Source organism: Struthio camelus, chromosome 14, assembly GCF_040807025.1.
Source record: "Struthio camelus isolate bStrCam1 chromosome 14, bStrCam1.hap1, whole genome shotgun sequence".
Taxonomy (NCBI): domain Eukaryota; kingdom Metazoa; phylum Chordata; class Aves; order Struthioniformes; family Struthionidae; genus Struthio; species Struthio camelus.
In genome coordinates, this window is record NC_090955.1 from 15,344,292 (window position 1) to 15,363,365 (window position 19,074).

General features: G+C 40.7%; 1 protein-coding gene across 1 annotated transcript; it reads left to right on the top strand.

Annotated features, from left to right (window-relative positions):
• The first annotated feature begins 1,615 nt into the window (after nucleotides 1-1,615).
• Nucleotides 1,616-13,318, top strand: ARF4 (ARF GTPase 4). The gene is made up of 6 exons (XM_068906970.1): nucleotides 1,616-2,157; nucleotides 8,606-8,686; nucleotides 9,229-9,338; nucleotides 10,718-10,789; nucleotides 11,346-11,471; nucleotides 12,355-13,318. Exons 1-6 carry the CDS (start codon nucleotides 2,091-2,093, stop codon nucleotides 12,439-12,441), a joined length of 543 nt encoding a protein of 180 aa, XP_068763071.1. The 5' UTR covers nucleotides 1,616-2,090; the 3' UTR covers nucleotides 12,442-13,318.
• Nucleotides 13,319-19,074: the final 5,756 nt, after the last annotated feature.

A 19,074-nucleotide genomic window follows, 5' to 3' on the forward strand; every position in this document is an offset into this window, starting at 1 on the left:
AGGATTTTTGGTTGAGCCACTACTTCCTTGAGGTGGGTGGCTCAGTTACTTAAGTATTAAATGCAGCTTACGTTATGCTGTCCCAAATTTAGTTGTTATTGTACTACAGAAATTTTATGGTAGCTTTCACAGGGGCTATTATAGAAATGGTGGCACAGTGACAGCCGGTTGTGAAGATGAAACCTTTTGTTCCAAAGCATGCTGATTTTGTTCTGCTTTTGATAAAACAGTAGCCAGATGATGCTGGTTGAAGGCAGAGGGGAAGAAATGCAGCCTCCTCCTCTCTCTCTCTTTTTGGCCAGTGTTATAAATAATTCTGTATCTGGAGTTCTATCATGTCCTTTCACTTCCCAGCAATGCTAATGGCAACAGTCTGTCCCATGAAAACAAAAGAATAACTATGTAAAAGGTGTGATTAATATAGTTTCAGTGGTTTTATTTTAGCACAGACAGTCTTCATTAAGTTGTAGGTAACACTTTTGATCTCATAGAACTGTGAATATACCTTTGAGCTATTATTTCAGGTTGTGAAGATAACATTTCTTCCTTTGGACTTAAAATTACATTGATTATTGAAATATAGAAGATATCTAGAATGTCTGAATATGGAATATATACATATATATGTATGGGAGAACCTTTGAACTCTAAACTCAATTTAAAATTGCACAAACTTGTTTTATAGAAATAAGTGATGCTTGTACTGCCCTAGTCAAAAGATCATGGATGATTTTGCCCAGGGTCTGTTTGCAGCTCATCCCCTGCCTGTCTTTCATTACCTTTTTTTAGGAGGTAGTATAGGAAAATGTCAAAGGGGGGCAGGGGGAGAGGATTTGTTTGGGGTTCAGGGGAAAGAAAATCTATCAGCGTTATGTCATTGTGCTGCTAAAATGTTGCTTGCATGCACGCTGGGACTATCCTAGTTATCTTGCCCCACGTGCTGAAAAAGAGAAGCAAACACTACAGTAATACTAGCTTGATTTTGCTTTCTCATTTAATTGGCCTACCCCTTTCATTGGAAGACTTATAAATGATAGGGTGAAGGGAAAGTTAATGTATGTCTGTAAAGAAAGCTGTAGCTGAGGATCAGAGATTTTCCTTTTAATATCATACCTTTCCAAAAAAAGAAAAGGGGGGGGGGACATGTTTCTAATAGGCTGATAAAATAGTGCTTGTTTCAGTTTTATTCCCATACATTTCCCTGTGTGTATGCCACCTCCTTCCCCATGCGCAGACCATACAGTTGGGGGGGGGGGGGCCCAGGACTGCATTGTTTTTACCTTGTCTGTGCTGCTTCCACACCTGGGCAGGGCACCGAGGCCCTAAAAAATAATATATATTAAAAAAAATCCTGCTGTAATCCATGTTCCTGTAATAACCATCTGCTAGCTTCGGTTAGCTACTAGGAGACAAGTGTGAGCTCGTCGAGGGGGGGGGGGGAAGGAGGGGGTAGTTTTACCCTAATCTCATCCTCCTCTCGGGCTCCGAGGTGCCCTGAGGGGCAGCGTGCCGGCCTCCCGCTGCAGCCCAGGCGCAGGAGGAGGAGTTTCCGAGGGGCGAGGGGCGCGGCTGGCCGCGGGGACCACGCTTCCCGGCAGGCCGCGCTCTGCCTTCGCCAGGGGGCCGGAAGCTGCGGCGGGCGGGCGCTCCTAACTACACCCCCCGTCATGCGCTGCCGGCAGCGGCTAGAGGCGAGCCAGGCGCGGGGCCGCCGCAGCGCCTGCCGGGAGTTGTAGTCGCCGCCGCTGTTTGGCGGTTCGGCCGTGCGGCGAGGGCGGCGCCGCGGCGGGGGGATGTGGCGAGCGTGACGCGAATTTGTCCGCGTTGGAGCCGGGGCGGCCGTGGCGAGAGTGACGTGGCAGTGAGCGAGCGAGGTTCCCCCCGGTCACAGAGCAGCAGCTCGCACTGTCGCCGCGGCCGCTTTCGCCATATAATTCGGAGCTGCCGGGGCCCAAACCGGCCGCTCAGCCCCGCCGCGCCGCCCGCGGAGGGATCCGTGAGCGGAGACAGGAGCCGGGCCGCGCTCCCCCCGCCCTTCCCTCCCTCCCGCGCGCGCTCTCCTCGCGCCGCCGCCGCCCAGCCCCGCCGCCATGGGCCTCACCATCTCCTCGCTCTTCTCGCGCCTCTTCGGCAAGAAGCAGATGCGCATCCTCATGGGTAAGAGGCGCCCGCGGCTCTCCGCCGGGCAGGGCGGCCCGCCGCCGCCGCCCCCGGGCCTGCCGCCGCCCCCGCGGGGCCCTGCCGGGCCGCGCTACCTGCCCGCGGCCGCCGCGAGGCCCGCTCCCTTCCTCCTTCCCTCACGGGCGCGACCCGCCGGCGGGGGAGGGGGCTGGTGGGCGGCGGGGGCGGCCGGGCCGGACCGTCCCGCCCCGCCCTGCCCTAGGCGGCGGGGGGCTTCTCCCCTTGCTCGGGGCTTGCGGGGTCGTCGGGGAGCGAAGGGGCGGAGGGGAGAGAAGGAGCGGTGGGGGAAGGGAGACGCCTGCCCGTCTTCCTCCTCCTCCTCCTCGTTCTCCTCCTCCTGCTCCATGTTCTCGCTTTCCTTCCCCCCTCCTCTCCCCCCGGTCCCGCCGCCGGGGCTTGCGGGTGCGCTGGGCGACGAGAGGCAGAAACCTCCTTTCTCCGGGGGTCGCAGCTGGGCTTGCGAGGCTTCAAGCCCTTTCTCCTTGCACCTGTGTTTCCGCTTGTGTCGGGCGAAAGCACAACGTAGAACAAAGATCAAATTGCAGGAGGTGCAGCCGGTGCCCGCCCGCTGGGGGAGCTGGGCAGGGCGGAGGAGGAGGAGGAGGAGGAGGAGGAGGAGGAGGAGGGAGTCCCTCTCCTGAGGCAGCGGGTGAGATGCGCGGCTGGCTTTTCCAGGCGCTGCGTGCGTGGCTGTGTTCTCAGTGCGTGGCTCTCGTGTGGGAGCAGCGTGGCTTCCTGAGCAGGATGTGACAAAGCCTAGCGTGTTTAGCACTGCGAGCTTTACGATTTGCCATATAATGGCTGGTTTTCAGCAGTAACTAAGGTGTCTTGTCTATGTCAAGAGACAGAGACGGTGTCCCTTACGAAAGGACATTTCAGCATAGCGTCTGGGCGTTTTAATTCTTCTATACCTCATGCACGAGACCATAAAACCCCCTTTGGAACACCTGATTAGTTTTACTACTTGCACATAATTACTTATTTAGAATTAGATTGCGTTTCTCTTGAAAAGGACTGTGTAACCGTTTGAGCCAATGGCTCTTTAAGGTTCTAGTTCAAAAGGTCAGAGCAAGCAGACTAGATTCAGTATTTTCTCCTACACTTCAGCTCTTCCCTGCCTTTTTCCACTCCACCAGGACTTATGTGCACACAATTCTTACGCCCTGAATTTTTCTCAAATTCTTTTACGGAAGTAGATGGAATTTCATTTGTGGCGGTTGACTGAAACAGTTTGTCCTAAGAAATTATGTGAAGTGCTCATTTTAATAAAGCCAGCAATGAGATTAGATCTCAGCTATGAAACTTCTTGGCACACTAGCTCATGCCGAATGCTGCCTTGGTATGCGCAGCAGATATCAAATACAGCTTTTCTATTATTATTGTTATTTCTCATGTTCTGCGTGTGTTTTGTGATGACAAAGTCCTTGAACAATACCTGAGTACTTTTTGTCTTTGAGACAGCTTAGGACATCTGTTGGCTTTAAGGAAGTTATTTGACTGTCTGCACGGCAGTTAGACTCTTCATATGACTCTAAATGAATAATACGTAATCCTCAAATGAGCTGACTGTAAGACAAGATAGTGTCTATGATGTTTGTAATTCTGTTGCATTCTGCAGAATAATTAAAACAGGCAAGCAATAACAGACAGGTAAAAATAACTTGCAGTGCTGTATTTCATCATTGGTAGATAATTAGTTCAAATCCAGGTTAGATATGGGGTTACTGAGTCACACTTTCTAATACTTGATTCATTTGCATCTTTTCTTTTTTTTTTTTTTTCCTTCCCCCCTGAACTCAGCTTTTAGGGCTTTGATTATATTCAAACATATGGCTTGATTAGAGCATGAGACTGCTCCATGTTTGTTAGGTAGTATGCTAGGATAAAACATTGATATGTTGCGATGACAGTATCGTTTGGGAACTAAACTGGATTTTTTCGAATCGGAGTATATTATACTGCAGACCACATAACTCTTGTTATACCTGTGACATGGAAAAGAAGCTCTTTGTGATGTTCCGCATCATAATTAGTACTGTGAAAATTAGCGCCTTTGAAGAAAAGTTTAATTCAGTCTCTGTGTTCATTCAGACACTTGCCCTCAAATTGCCAATGTATGACTTGAAAATGAATTAGATAAGGAAAGGCCTTTACGTTTTTGCATGTATACCAGTGAAGCAGTTTTACTGGGTAAGGTGTTTACTGGGTAAGATGTTTACAGAGAAATACTTAGAGGGGAGAATATTATATGGCTGAGTTGATAGTGGACGGATGATTAATTATAATTGAAACTTCCCTTAGGTTGATAACTTTCTTCTGTTCCTCTAAAAAGTCAAGGTAAAGGAGAATTGATTCAGCTCTTAAGACGGATCTTGTGTTACCGAGTTCTACAGAACCTTGAGCGTTTCTCATCAAGTATGTTGAAAGCATCTGAAACATAACGTATCAACGCCAGGCATGAAACTCCATCTTTGATAGTCTCAAACTCCATTTGCGATAAAAGGAGGATGTTTAATGGTGCAGCATTCCTGAAATTCTGTTTTAAAAATCCACTTGTATAATTTAGTATTTTTACACATATGTAGTTAGCATGTTTCTGAGGAAAGGAGCATAAACGTTTTTCCATCTACTTTATAGATGGAAGTATCACAGGGGAAGAGAAAAGAAGCAGCTGTTAATGACTTAGCAAAGTTACACTGGGCAAACGTAGTATTAGGGTGGAGAAATTCTCGAGTCCTAGCCCTGCATATGCTTGTCTGTAAAACTCTTCACTTGGTTTCCTGTGCTTAAAAACGAACAATTTTTTTGTTCACTGTGCACCCTTCAGTATCACAATTTATTTAGTGTTCTATCTCTTGTTGTAGTTTTATATTAACTGAGATGATAGCTACTCAGAAGCTTCAAATAGAAATCTAATTATTAAATACACTAAAAATTGTCAAATTGTAGAAGAAAGGTGAAGGAATACAAATCTGTAGTAAATGGGGATTAATTAGTTATCTTTATTTTTTTAAGATGGATTTTGTTTGTTACGTGAACTTCAAATCAGTTAAGAAATGAAGTAGAAAGCTGTTTTTCTTTGCTGTTGTTTTGTCCCTCCCACCCTCTCCCTTTTCTGATTATGGGCAACATTCATGTTGGAAGCAGCAACACACTGTATTCTGTACTAAACTCCTGGAAATCTTAATCTGACAACCACAGTCTATTGGTCTTGATGGTGATTCCATTTGAGAGGTAAACTTTTTTTTTTTTTTCCTCCTAAATCTGTAATTTATATGACATTTTATGCTATGGTGACTTAGGCGGCATAATGTACAGCCACCGATGATCGAAGTAGGAAGTTAGTAATTGTTCGTGGAAGAACCTCAGGGTTCTTCCCTTCAATGTGAGGTGATCACGGTAATGGTGTTCCCAGGGACAAGTGAACTACAAGCTTGAGATTTGGAAACATGACTGGTAAGTCTATAAATAAAACAGTCTTAAGAGGAGTAAAGGGCCTAGAGCTATACTTGCTTTAACAGTAACTGCAAGCGTTGTAGCTGTTTTTCCTCCAGCTAGAGGAAGAGGATGTTTGGCTCAGTATAAAGATAAATGGTTGCAAGTGTGACTCTCTGCTTCCACTTGTCCTTTAATCTTAATGCTTTGCGGTACAGCAGTTGGCAGTCACACACTGCATTGAGATACTTGCACCTTGGTTTTGTCAATGGACACAGTGGAATCACAGTGAAAATCTAGTGTTGGAAATTTGTTTCACATTACTTTGGAATTTAAGATTTGGTTAGGTTTTTATCTTGACGGTTACATCGACTTAAACCTTGTGATGCGGAGGTAGCTCGTGGATTTAAGTTTAGTGTCCCTTGACAAGCTTAAGCATGTATTTATTTTTGAAAACAACTGATAGAGCAAGTACTGCAAACTGCTAGGCTACTAAAAGAAATGGTTCTGCTTCCTAACAGCTCTAAAGATTGAGTGTGAAATTTCTTGTTCCAAAAGGGGAAAACTGGTAATTTGGAATAAGAAGTATGAACAGAGGCTATGCTGTTGATGACTATTGATTATTTAGACTTCATAAGATTTATAATTTGACTAAAAGTGACTGTTTTTGCAAATCTGGTTGTGGTGATTTGCAGAAGTTGCCTTCCCTCTGCTAAAAGCTGCTCTTTCAACGGTGGAGTCAGAAGAAGAGAGCGTGTATCCATAACTTGGCTTGCCTCGGTGCAAAGTCCATCAGCTTAATTAAAATTGTGGATAAGAGCATGTTTAAGCAAAGGCTCTGGCCTTTGTGCTTGCATAGCTAACGTACCTTTCTGCAAACTCCACTGTGGCAGTAGTAGTAGGCTCTGGCACAAGAGTGGGGTGGATAACTGGGGCGGTAACTTCTTAAGTTTAGGCAAATCTTGAGGCAACAGTTTAAATTCTTGACAAGTTTCTAGTTTCTCTGACAAAACTCTGAGTTATATCTTTAAGTGATTCTTAGTACCATGAGTATCTTCTGTACCATAAGTACATTCTGTTAACTGGAGTTAACTTTTCTTTGTCTTTATCTGTATACTATAACTCCAAAATGCACTAAAAGTATTTGTGTAGCTAAGGCCAATTTTCTCTCATTGCTAACGGTAAAAAATCTAGCTGTCAGTGTTTTTTCTACAGATAACTTTGTTTTTTGGTGGCTTTTTTTTTTTGGTGGGGGTAGAGTTTGTATGTATGCGTACTTTAATTTGGTGGCTATCTAAAAGCTCTTAATTTTCAGTTACTTGAAAGCTGTCATATATATAATGTCCGTGCATGATATTCTGTCTCTTAAATATCTAGGCATCCTATAAATGCTACCTTGAGGATGAGCTCTGTAAGAAAAGTGTTAGACTTCAAGCACTGTGCTGTTAAAGGCGTTATTTCAGTGCACATGGAGTATTTGAGGGTTTCAGAGTTTTCTTAAAGGGTTTTCGAAGGCTACCTGATGCTTTGTTGTTGTAGGAAAAATTTAGCAGCATTTAGAAGTTTGACTTGAAAGTTCTTGTGAAACTTCTACTACGTCCTGTATTTTTTTGTTCGTGCATGTGTGTGGTTCTGAAAGAGACAAACACATAGACAGTAGGAAACTTAAAACTTTTAAACTTTCATTTGAGCATAAATATCATAATATAGGACACTAACAGGTAGGTTTTGTGAGTAGTTTGCTGTAACAGCAGTTTACCTTAAAAAGCAGGAGGATTTTTTTTTGAGTTTGGTTTCATTCTGAATAAGTAGCTAATTTCAAATTGCACTGTATTACAACACTAAGGAAACAGCTGCATTATTGATAGTCAAGTCATCAAACCACTCAAAACTTAATAATGGCAGTCACCACGTAGGATATTAACTTAGAACACTTAAAATGTTATCAAGCAATGATAACATTCAGCTTCTTGTACAAGTATTACTTGGTTTAAATGGGATGTGGGTTTTATTTTTGTTTGGGCAAAATTTTATTGAATGTGTAAGTTTCACAAATGGACATTGTATTCAAACTATTGCTGTGGTAATAGCTTAATACCTCCTCTTTACCCGAGCATTAGGCATTGGGTACTAGTGTGAAGAATTGTGTTTTGAGTCACTATTACATGTTCTGAAATGTGTAACAATCAGCAGTTGCACAAACAGTTTTAGGAAACTACAGTGTACGCCCACAATGTTAGTGATGCTTCTCTAAAAATGTCTTTGAGGTTCTAATTTTTTTTTTTTGTAAGGATCACGTATTTATCCCACAGTTTACCTTGAAATACAGCAAACTTAAGTTTTATTGTTGCAACAGAGAAGCAAATTCCAGGGCAAATACTTTAAAGAAAGATTGAAGGTGGGGACTTCTAAGGAAACCATCCGAGTAGATCTCAATGCATAGAAGTGATGTGGCAAAGTTTTATAGCCCTTAGCTTATATGAGATGGGAGGGCAGGAGTTTCCCAACAGACACATGTTTTTTGTTAATACAAAAGAGACCTTCTAGCAAAGGGACAAGGGGCTAGAATAATGGAGGCTGAAGTGTCTTCCGGTGATAGTGCTAGCTCAGGTTGGTTCAGGTATATGTGAAACTGGCCTTAGCTGTAAGATGAGTGAGACCTTCCCCGAGTGGAGTGCAAAGTAGCAACCGTGAGACCAGTTAAAATGGTAATACCTAAGGAAGATGACTAGAAAGTTCTGAGCCTGTAGGCTGAGAATTAAAATTTGTTATTGAGCTCGTTTTCTTCATTGCTTGGATTCTCTCTCAGTGCTGGATAGAGGTGAAACATACAGTAGTATATTAAAAATAATGGAAGAGCATTTTAAAAGTTAATTTTTTTTCCTTTCTAAAAAAATAGACACGCTGTCATATTTAAAGTAACATATCTTTGAAATTAGCAGGTTGTTGTTCATACTGTGAACTAAACAAAATTTTCTGTTCTTTCTAGTTGGTTTGGATGCTGCTGGTAAGACAACTATACTTTACAAGCTGAAACTAGGAGAAATTGTCACCACAATTCCCACTATTGGTAAGATAATCGCTTCTGATCTCTTCAGTCTTGTTATGTTAAATGTGGGTTGTAGAGAGAGGCTTCTGAGGAGTGTGGGAATTTGTTGTCTTTGCTGTTAGCATAGGAATCAAGATAAAACAGGTTTTTCAGAATATTTTATAAGATTTGGTACTGCCATAACAGGATAACAGTCCTACTTAGTCAGGCCAAAGATCCGTCTAGCCCAGAATCCTGTGTCTGATGGTGGCCAGTAGCAGATGTTCAGGAGGAGTATGGGAATAGGCCAGTTAAGTAGAGATACTTCCCCCAAACAACCTGAGCCTCCAGCAGTTTGTGGCTGAAAGACATTTTAAACCAAATATGGGGTACTTGGATTTAAGAGTGAATTTTTTTTTTTCTTTTTCTTTCCATCAGTTTGCTTTTTGAGCTCCCAAAGTATATGAAGTGCATTATTAAAATGCCAGAAGTAAAACTGGGGAAGTAGCTATCTTTGAAATGATTACGATTGCATGTTAACTTTAGCATTAACTATTTCTAACTACTGGACTCTTTTATTTTAGGTTTTAATGTGGAAACAGTAGAATATAAAAACATTTGTTTCACAGTTTGGGATGTCGGTGGTCAAGATAAAATTAGACCTCTTTGGAGGCATTATTTCCAAAACACACAGGTGAGAGTTCTGAGATGAGAACAGTAAAGACCTGTTTTGTAAAGGCTTGTTCTATTCTGTAGCGTGTGTATGGAAAACAGAGTCTTCTGTCCCTTCCTTTCAGAAAGGGTCCTGACTATCTCCTGGAAATTCCGAAAGATGCTCACCTTTTGTTCTAGGTGAAGCTACTTTGTTACCCTGAAGGCTTCAAGCCCTTATTCATGAGCATGTCCCGGTGGGGGTAATATCCTTCAGGACTAACCTGTAGTCAGTGTTTTGTAATGTGCTAGAGCACCTCCTGTGTGTGAGGAACTCTAACTTTGCTGTATCGCTGCTTTGTCTGATGATCTATTTGAACTGGTATTGGTTTATATATAAAGAAGTGTTACAGTCTAAGCATCCTTCAACTTTTTTTTTTTCTAATCAACCTCAAATTATTATAGAGTTTTCACTTTGCTCTCTCAGTATATTTGGTATATCTAAAAATGTCATAAAAGGGATCTTTGTAACTGATTGATTAGACACATTAATTGTGTCAACTTCATGTTGATGTGCCTGCTGTCATTTTTGGTGGCATGGATGATTCTTTCCTTTGATTCGCTAGTAGTAACATAAGCGGCTTATTAGTACTGGGAAACTTGTAGGGGTGTGTTTTTGGCTGTGTTGAATATGGAGTTGTTACTAAGAAACAACTTCGCAGCAGCATGGGTGCAATAGTTGGATACAGAAAAGTAGACCAGCCTGGTCAAAAAGGAGCTGGCAAAATACTGTTGCAAATCAAGTAATATTTATTTTCAGTTCCTGTTTCAGCCCTGTTTAATTTTAAAAGATTTAAGGAAGAGATGCTTCTCTTTCCTTAAAGAGAATGATAAAATATAATGCTTTCAAATTGAGATTTTAAGAGTAAATAAAGTGTGTGAACCTAAGGAGGACGTTTGAATAATTGAGATGCCAATAGAAATACTGATTGGTACAAACTTTGTAACCAAACTCAGGCCTCATGTTAGGGCTTTTTTTAGTGCTTTCTGTGATGAAGAACTTACAGTTTCCTAGCTACTTTTAATGTAATATAATGAGTGAAAAGGGAGGGGGGAGAATTAGCTTATCAAATTTTGCTTATTTTTCTCAAATTAATGATTCTCACAATAATCTTTAAACTGATGTTCCAGATGTGTTTTAACTCTTTTAATTTTAAAGGCCTAGTTTAACTTTGCAGTTGATGCTAATGATGTAGCTGTTCATATGGCCATCTTGCATTTGCTTATGCAGAGATTTCTGTCAAATTTGTTTAAATGTGGGGGAGATGGTTACAGTATTCCATAAGAGGTCTTTGATTTTTGAAATGGTAATGCATGTTTACAGTTTTTAATGGTTTCTCAAAACTATTTAACTTCTTGCAGGGCCTCATTTTTGTGGTAGATAGCAATGACAGAGAGAGAATCCAGGAAGCAGCAGAAGAGCTGCAGAAAATGGTAAATATCAGTACCTTCTGAAATACGGTTGTTCCGCTTATTTTGAAGGGTTTTTGGTGGTGGTTGTTGTTGTTGGAGGTGCATGTCAGCTTCCTTGAGGACTTAGGATTTTATGATTTTAGTGAGTTTGTCCAGTGTATATTGTATACACCTTGTAATTCTGGGTCACGTAACACTGAGTTACAACTAGAACTCTAGAGAGAGCTTTAGTTTCAGAGCTATTAATGTGTCAAAGCCTTTCTTTCCTCCATAAAACCTTAAGAGAAAAGTAGCGGACAGAGGGAAGATTTTTGGAAAAACAATTTGGCACCGAAAACTTCAGCAGCAGGAGGCCTGTGGATTTAAGCTGCCTAGTGAAATCATATTTCCTTACTTGTTCTAGCAGAAGTTCTGTTGGGTACCTGTTAATTACAGTAAGTAGTTACTGGTGACTTCAGGAGTGAGAATGAAAAGGTTTATAACCCTTCAATCGGTATTTACATTTCTTAAGTACTTCGGTTACCTCAGCCGGCACCGAAGTGAACTAATTTAGTAACACGGCCATTTACTCTGTTAGCTTCAGGAGGATGAGCTGCGAGATGCAGTGCTGCTTCTGTTTGCGAACAAACAAGATCTGCCGAATGCCATGGCAATCAGTGAAATGACAGATAAACTAGGTCTTCAGTCTCTGCGCAACAGAACTGTAAGTGCTAAACTCTCCTGGTTGCTGAATGCTAATTTCTTTTATTATATATTGTAGAAATAATCTCCCTTTAAATGAAAGTTTATGGAAATTTTCATCTTTTTCTGTAAAAAGATGCATGTATAGGCTATTAAAGTGTTGTGCATATTTTTAAGCTCCTCATTCAACACAGATGGTTTAGAAGTATAATGCCATGTCCACAGCTGTTGCAGGTGTTTAATCTCTCACCTTTTCCTGGCAAAATACACATATTCCAGGTTGTTGTTGAAATGTAGCTGTCAACTTCCTTGACAAAGTATGTGGCGTGCTTGCCCGTTTTCCTGAAGCTGGTTATTCTGAGGAAGAAAATGCGTTCTGCGTTTTCCACCCTATAAAGGTGGAAGGAAATTAAGTAGCTCCTGAATCATCAGATTTCATCTGCACAAGACTTTGAGATGAAAGATTGATTCAGATAAACTACTGTCTTTTTGTAATACTTGCTTCACCTCTGTATTTTGATACACTAAAATTATATCCTTAGAAGACGTTTGAGGTCTGTAAGTTAGGTAATTCCGTCCCCATTCTCATGGAAAAAACTAGAAGATAGTTTTCAGCATATAAAATAAATTCAGAAATAATGTACATTTGCTTTATTTCTTCACTAATACTGTGCTCTAGCATTTGGTAGGCCAACACTGAATGTCTGGAGAATCTCTGAACCCCACCTATTTTTATATATATCTTTCAGAGCTCATGGAAATACCATCTGTTCACTATTGACTCTACTTATGGTGCAAAAAGTGTTTAAAGAACTCTGAGTCTGTATTTGAGTGTCACATACTGTGATAACTTTGCATTTTGGCAGTATTTAAATTTCATCTTTGTCTGTGTTCTCTGTTAACAGTGGTATGTCCAAGCTACCTGTGCTACGCAAGGAACTGGTCTGTATGAGGGACTTGACTGGCTGTCAAACGAACTCTCAAAACGCTAACTCGAACTGGATGACTCTTTCACCAGGGACATGTTTGATATAAGTGGTCTAGGCTTGTTACAACAAAATTAGTTTGCATCTTGGTTATTACAGTATCTGGAACTGATTTGGGCAGGATATTACAGCGTTTCAACTTATTTTGTTGCCAATTATTGTTTACCGAGCTACGTGTTGCAGAGGTAGCAATATGCTTGGGTAAAAATATCTCCTTAACTTGGGAAAAGTGTATCTTCTGATTTCATTCCCCTTGTTAGTCTAAATGCCTGAATATAGTTATTGTGACATCTTTAAAATCTGTTTGGAATACTCTTTTGAGCCCAAATAAATTAATGTTTAAAAAAAAAAACTTTTTTTCCTCCCTGCTACTTTAGTTTACTGATGCCCTGTTTCATTCCTCAGACAGTCTGCTGATTTAAAAATGTAGCATTCCATATGTATTTATTTCTCTCCCTTGCCAAAAAGACTTCCTAATACTGCTTGTTACACAGCCAAGAAAATGCTCTAAAACACTATTCAAAACTACTGCACTGAGGAACATTTTATTAATCCTTGGGTTCTGTCAGCCCAACTTGCCTTTATGTGAATTGGATTTGATGGGTAGAATAGTTCTGTGCTGGTTGCGAAGAGCTCATGTTAGGGTTGTTTTTAATATTCAGCAGATTGTCTTCCTTTATATTGTATCTTTTTTTATGTTGCATGTTGCTTTTTGGTATCAGCCTGACTATTTTTGCCCAGTGTATTATAGTTCTGCTGAAGTTTTACTGTTTGTTGGTGAACATATCTTCATAAAGAAATTTTGGAAAATTCATCAAACTCAATGGATTAGTTTCTTCATAACCCACTTGGAATTATTCCTAATAAAATGATAAAATGTTTAGTTTTGTGTATGCTCTTCTTGATTCCTGAAATAGTTAAGCTTCAAGTTGTCACTTGTTCTTTTTCCATATACTGAGTTTTTCTGCAGTTTGAATGTGAACATAGATCTCAGATTCTCACTTGTTTGGAGCCATATAGGATGGGAGATGTTAAAGGTGGGCAATGAAGTTGTATACAGTGCAGTAGAGTAGTTGTCATCAAGACTTATATAATTCTGTAAGTGTTTTTTGAAGTTGTAAATCTAAAATTCCTTTTAAGATGTCCAAGTATGAAAATACTAACAGCTATAAAAATTGTAATAAAACAAATACGATCTGCCTGAAAAGCATGCATGTCTGTTTTATAGTTGTATCTACATTAAAGAAAAAGCAGCAGAATCACAAATTCTGTTAGTGCTACCTGGAATGCTACTTAACTGGAACACTTCAAAGATTTCGTCAATGTTGTGTTAATGGTGATAGTCACCCCCAAAAATCAACTCCATGTGAGTGCCGTGTGCTTTCGTATTCTCCTCCCCCAGCCCCCACACCTACTTAAATTAACTTAGTTTTTTGAGGCTGCTACGAATGAGAATTTTTTTTAATAACTCTTCTGCTCTATTGTTTTATCTGCTGCATGGATACAAACGTGGCTCGGTCTTGCGTATTAATTATATGTCTTTAGGATCCAAAAATATGATTTAATTGCAGAGTTAACTCGAGCTCCTCTCTTCCTTCTAGTCCAGGTCTTGTTATCATCCCTACAAGAAAAACCCTGTGACAGTGTCTGGTAAGCCTAAACTACTTTCAGTTGTTTTGAGTAACTTTTAAAGCAGCTTCTGCTGTAATTTAGGTTGAAGCTTCTAAGAAATGGTCATGCCGTCGTTGTGAACGGAAGTAACTAGAGAAAATTCCAGAGCTCCTGAAGATGTATGTGGCCAGCAACTGTATTCACTATGTAACAGAAACCCAGGAGATAGAGTAGCATGAGTAAGGTTTTGCTTGCACCTTATGAGTGGTCTGTTATATATTGAGCAGAGTTCATGTAACAGTGCATTGGCTTGGTAGCAGTTAATGCGTGCATTTCTAGTAATGGGGTTCCTTGAAATGAACTTTAAAAGGAAAACCTTGTTCAGAAGAGCTAGCTGGTCTGTACTATGTGTTATACTGATAATCCTAATAGGTTAAAGTGAAATAAAGCTTTTGAGGGTTTACACGCTATCTCCTCTTCCGAGGAGGAAGTTGGAGGTAGACTGTTTAAAAATAAGCAGGTATTTAGGGGCAAATTAGGGCTATAGCTTGAAGAAACCTTCTGTTTGGTTAATAGAGGTGCAGATCTCATTGTTTTAACTTTCAAATGCTTTTAGATGATTGAATATTCTGGTTTAGGTAAGCTGTCTGTAACCACATTTGAGTTACAGCATGTAAATGGAAGCTCATATTTCAAGGCATCGCCACATTTGGCTGTTTTATGGAAAGAGTCATTTCGAGTTTCTGTTAGGCAAGGGGTTTGATACTAACACTACTGTCACATAACAATAAAAGAAGCTGTGTTCAACTTCTTTACAGCTCTTGCTTTCAGAAAGCGTGAGCTAGAATCATTGATCCTTGATGTGTAGCCAAAGAATACCATACTCTGTACTTGCGTTGCTTTTTTAATGACGTTTTCATCTTGCACAAGATATAAACTCATTTCTGCAATTGGGAAGAGATGCTCAAGGAATACAAGAACAAAGGGATATTTCTATTATGTTTTTATTGAAAGAAAAATTTAGACCATTGCTTTAGGTGCGATGTATTTTTTACAGCTTTCTCTTACCTACAGTACATGTTTCAACAAATTGTTGGTGAAAGTTGAAGAAGGTATTAAGCTACTTGCCTTGTGTCTCCATTGCCATTTCAAACTGAGGAAACTGATTTCCACTCCTTTTTATCTCTAGAAACCTTAGGATCTTATGAATTGGTGCAAAAGCTTTCATTAGACCTAGTGCCCAATACCAAGGAAAAAAACAAAATCAGAGAATCTGGCTTGGTGAGTTCATGGAAAATGCATGAGTCTCAGAGGGCAATGTATTTTGTAGAATCACAGATGTTTTAATGCAGGTAACTTCCAAGGTTGCTACCGCATGGAAAGGAGTAGATGCAGTTCATCTATCTTAAAGCTATTATTTTGAGTTACTGTCTGAATCCCACACAGCTTTTTGGTGTGTGTGTGATGGCCACACCCACTTACTGTTGTTAAAGCTTCTTTGCGGTCAGAAGGGGCAGAAGAAAATTCTTGAAGCAGAAACTGAGATTTGGATTTTACTACCAGCATCCTGAAGTTAGAGCCCTAAGGATATGTCTCTTTATCCAGATCATCCAGTGCACTTCTGTACAAGCATGTGCAAGAGTAAGGGATGACAGGAGTAATTTGTAATTCCTCAAGGTGCTTTGGGATTCAAAGCATGAGAACAATCTAATTCAATTTCATTGTACTCCTTGAAGTCTTGCTAGATCCTTCTCTTCACTCCTTGGTCTTTAATAGACTATTTTCCAACTACTAACTTCAGTAGAGAATAACTTTGTGCATTGTCCAAAAACCTCTTAAAAACAAGCCAGTTCTGACAAAAGATCTGATGCATGTTCTAGTAGAACTCTGAAATGTTCCAGACTCCTTCCTTACTGAGTGGGAGTCTGAAAACCTCAGAATATAATTCTTCTGATGCAAGGAAAATCAGAGATGCTGAATGTGAGAAACTAGGTAATTACACAATTAATTTGAAGTCTTTGAAGATTTGATTGTTAAGCATGTCAGGTTTTTTCCCCTTTTTATCTTGTACTTTTCTTTTTTCTTCCTTTTCGCTCATCATATCTTGCATTGTTACTGGCTTTGTCATGATACACAAATATGTTTTATGGAAGGCTTGAATTAGTTTCTTAGAAAATAGCAGTGCAGGCACTGATATATTGACTGCCTATGCTCACAGTTGTAAAGCCTGCTGCCCCCCTTGGTAATAGAGTTTTTGCAGCTTCTGTCTGATACTTGTCCTTAGAGTTTTGGAAGTGTATTTATTTTTTCTTTTATATGTGCATAGAAGCAGGAAACAACAGCTGACGGGGGGGAAATGGGTTTGTGACAAATGCAACAAGGCTCTCTGGTTTCCTTCCTTAACAGAGGTATTTTAATGTAGGTTAGAGCTGGCAAAAGCTCTCTTACCACCAAGGGATAAACTTAATTTTACCAGGAGCACCATAAGGACAAGAGAATTCATCCTTGTCCAAGGAAAAAAAAATTCAATTTTGTGTCAACAACAGAACAGCTCCTCAAGGCACAGTCATCCTTAAGCAGCTGATTTAGGGGAGACCAAACAGAAAACAAGGTTTCCTGGTATTGTTTACGACGTGTTCTGAGGAAAACTTACAAGAATGAGTAGAGGTAAGATGAGTGCCCAGCTTGAAAAATGCTCTGGAGAAATAGAAGAACAGAGAATTGGTGGAAGTCAGCAGGCTAGCAGCACAGAGCAGATCAAGAAGCTACTGCTGGTATGAGTGGAAAAGAGGAACTAGGATATGGTGCAAACCCAGAGTTGAAGGAGCTGAAAGAACGGTTTCACTGTCCAGGACTTTCGAGCCACCGTATTTACTGGCATCTGTACTCAACAGGGGAATCGGAGGAGGTTCTCAGGGAAGGCCAACAGAAATGCTGATGTGCAAGAATTCAAGTTACCATGACCCTTCATCTGGTATGGAAAAAGTCAGAAAAATGAAACAAACATGATAAAAGTTGCAGGCTGCAAGAGAAGTGTGAAAGTTCTGGCAGGTGGGGTTTTTTGTCTGTTTTTTTTGTTTGTTTTTTCATATTGAGTACACAAGTAAACTACATTCCACAATAACGAGAATGAAACAAAGACTAGCCAAGTATCTGTTGCCTCCAGAACAACAATCTTCAGTGCTTTTTGTTCTTCTGGTTGACAAGTGTTTGTCCACTGCAGGAGCCCATGTGAAAGAAGAAACTCCTCCCTCTTGAGGCCACAGCTAATCAGAGCAGGTGCTGGAGCAGTGCTGTCTCTCTTATATTTATTCCATCTGATGTCAGAGGAAGGAAAGTTGATCAGAAAGAAAAATGAGGTGTTTCTTTTCTTCCTTTCTCCTTAATGCCTGGTCAGGGAAGGCAGAGTAACAGAAACCTACTTGAAAAGATGTGAAGGGGATACTGCCAGTTGTTTGTAGTATTATTTATTTATTTAGGTGAGGAGAAAGGCTATGGAGAATTCCAATTGCTGCAAGAGGAATACAGTTGAGTTTAGGGTCATGAAATAAAATGGAGACAGGCTTAGTGGGGTTCTTATAACTCTGTGGTCCAGAGCTGATTTAGAGAATTAACTGCTTGCAAGGTACAAAGAGATGTATAGGGAGAAGTAGCTTTTACAGGGGATTTAAAATCCTTGTGTGTAACCTCATGTGGAGTAGGAAGCACCACGTATTACCTCACACAGTTGCAAACCTAGTTTGGGAAGGTGTGGGGTATGGGCCAAAGGTAGAATTAAGGGTTGCTTTCATCCCCCCCCCCCCACCCCACCCCAAATCTCACTTCTTTTAAATTACAATTTTTTTCTAACGTAGACCCTAGTGCTGTGTTCTCGCTCTACAAACGTACGCTTAGTGCCTGACGCATTACTGCTGTTGGCAGTCAGCCTGTGCTGCTGCATTTGCTAATTAAACTGGGGCTACTTGGCCTGGAGAGTCTCCAGCCATATCTCGTGGGGCTGAATTTCCTCTTGAAGATCCTGAAGGTTTATCTGCCTTGTGTAAGGGCCCTTTAATTTTATTTGGCATGTTCCAGTGCTGTGTTTTTCCCTTGTCACCTGCTTTCTGCAGATGCCAGCTGTGCTGTTCTCCCTCCCAAGTTGTTGGCAAGGACAGAAGGAGAAAGAGCAGCCCAAGCCCCAGTACAGGGAATGAGAGGGACCTGCCCTCTCTTGGATGAGAGGCAGAATACCAGGCAAGTCTATTCTCTGATCAGCTCCATCTTCTGGTACTATGGAGAAGTTAGTGTTTTTAATGTTTTGGTTTTGGAAAGTGAGACAAAGTAACCCAGTTGTAGTTGATAGGTATTGAAAAGGAGAACAAAGAAAGTCATAAGGGAAACTCAATTTCCAACTTAAACAAATGCAAGAAGCGTTTTACCATTCCAAGTGGCTGAGACGTTTCTCTTCCCAGCCTACAAGTCTGCATTACTCAGTGATTTTCTTTCTTTCTTTCTTTTTTTTTTTCTTCCCTCCCTCGAGCTTTTCAGTCCTGGCAAATTGCATAAGGCCTCTGACTCAGCTGTAATATATTTATTTTCAGTATATTTCCAAGGAGTCAGTACTTGCAGATGTTCTTTTTGAACAGATCTTCTGTTTAATTTTTCTACCCTTAAAGATAACCACGTGCTTGCAAAGTTAGAATCTTCAGGTGTAAGCTTTCCCTCACTTGCTAAATCAGTAAATCTTCTTTGCCCAGGCATGAGGTTTATAATCTCTATTTTCTTCATTCCTGTATTCTGAAGTTTGGTAATGAGTTTCACTATCAACTTTGTAGTCTAGAAGAGTACAGACTTCATTCTTCAAGTCATATTTAAAATTCAGTTACACTTTACTTTTTAATCAGGCTTCTCAAAGAACAGTAACTGATCAAGAATTGATCCAAAGTACTTAGGGTCCAATTTTCCAGGGTGAGTACTGCCCTTCACCCTGTGTTGAAGTTAATGATCTAACATCATTCATTGCCATGTTTCCTGTTTTGTTTCCATTTT

Bases quoted from the DNA above. Each gene is read 5' to 3' on its own strand.
- ARF4 (XM_068906970.1), top strand. From the start codon at position 2,091: ATGGGCCTCACCATCTCCTCGCTCTTCTCGCGCCTCTTCGGCAAGAAG. The intron at 9,339-10,717 runs GTGAGAGTTCTG...AACTTCTTGCAG, and splicing joins ATTATTTCCAAAACACACAG to GGCCTCATTTTTGTGGTAGA. The intron at 10,790-11,345 runs GTAAATATCAGT...TTACTCTGTTAG, and splicing joins CAGAAGAGCTGCAGAAAATG to CTTCAGGAGGATGAGCTGCG.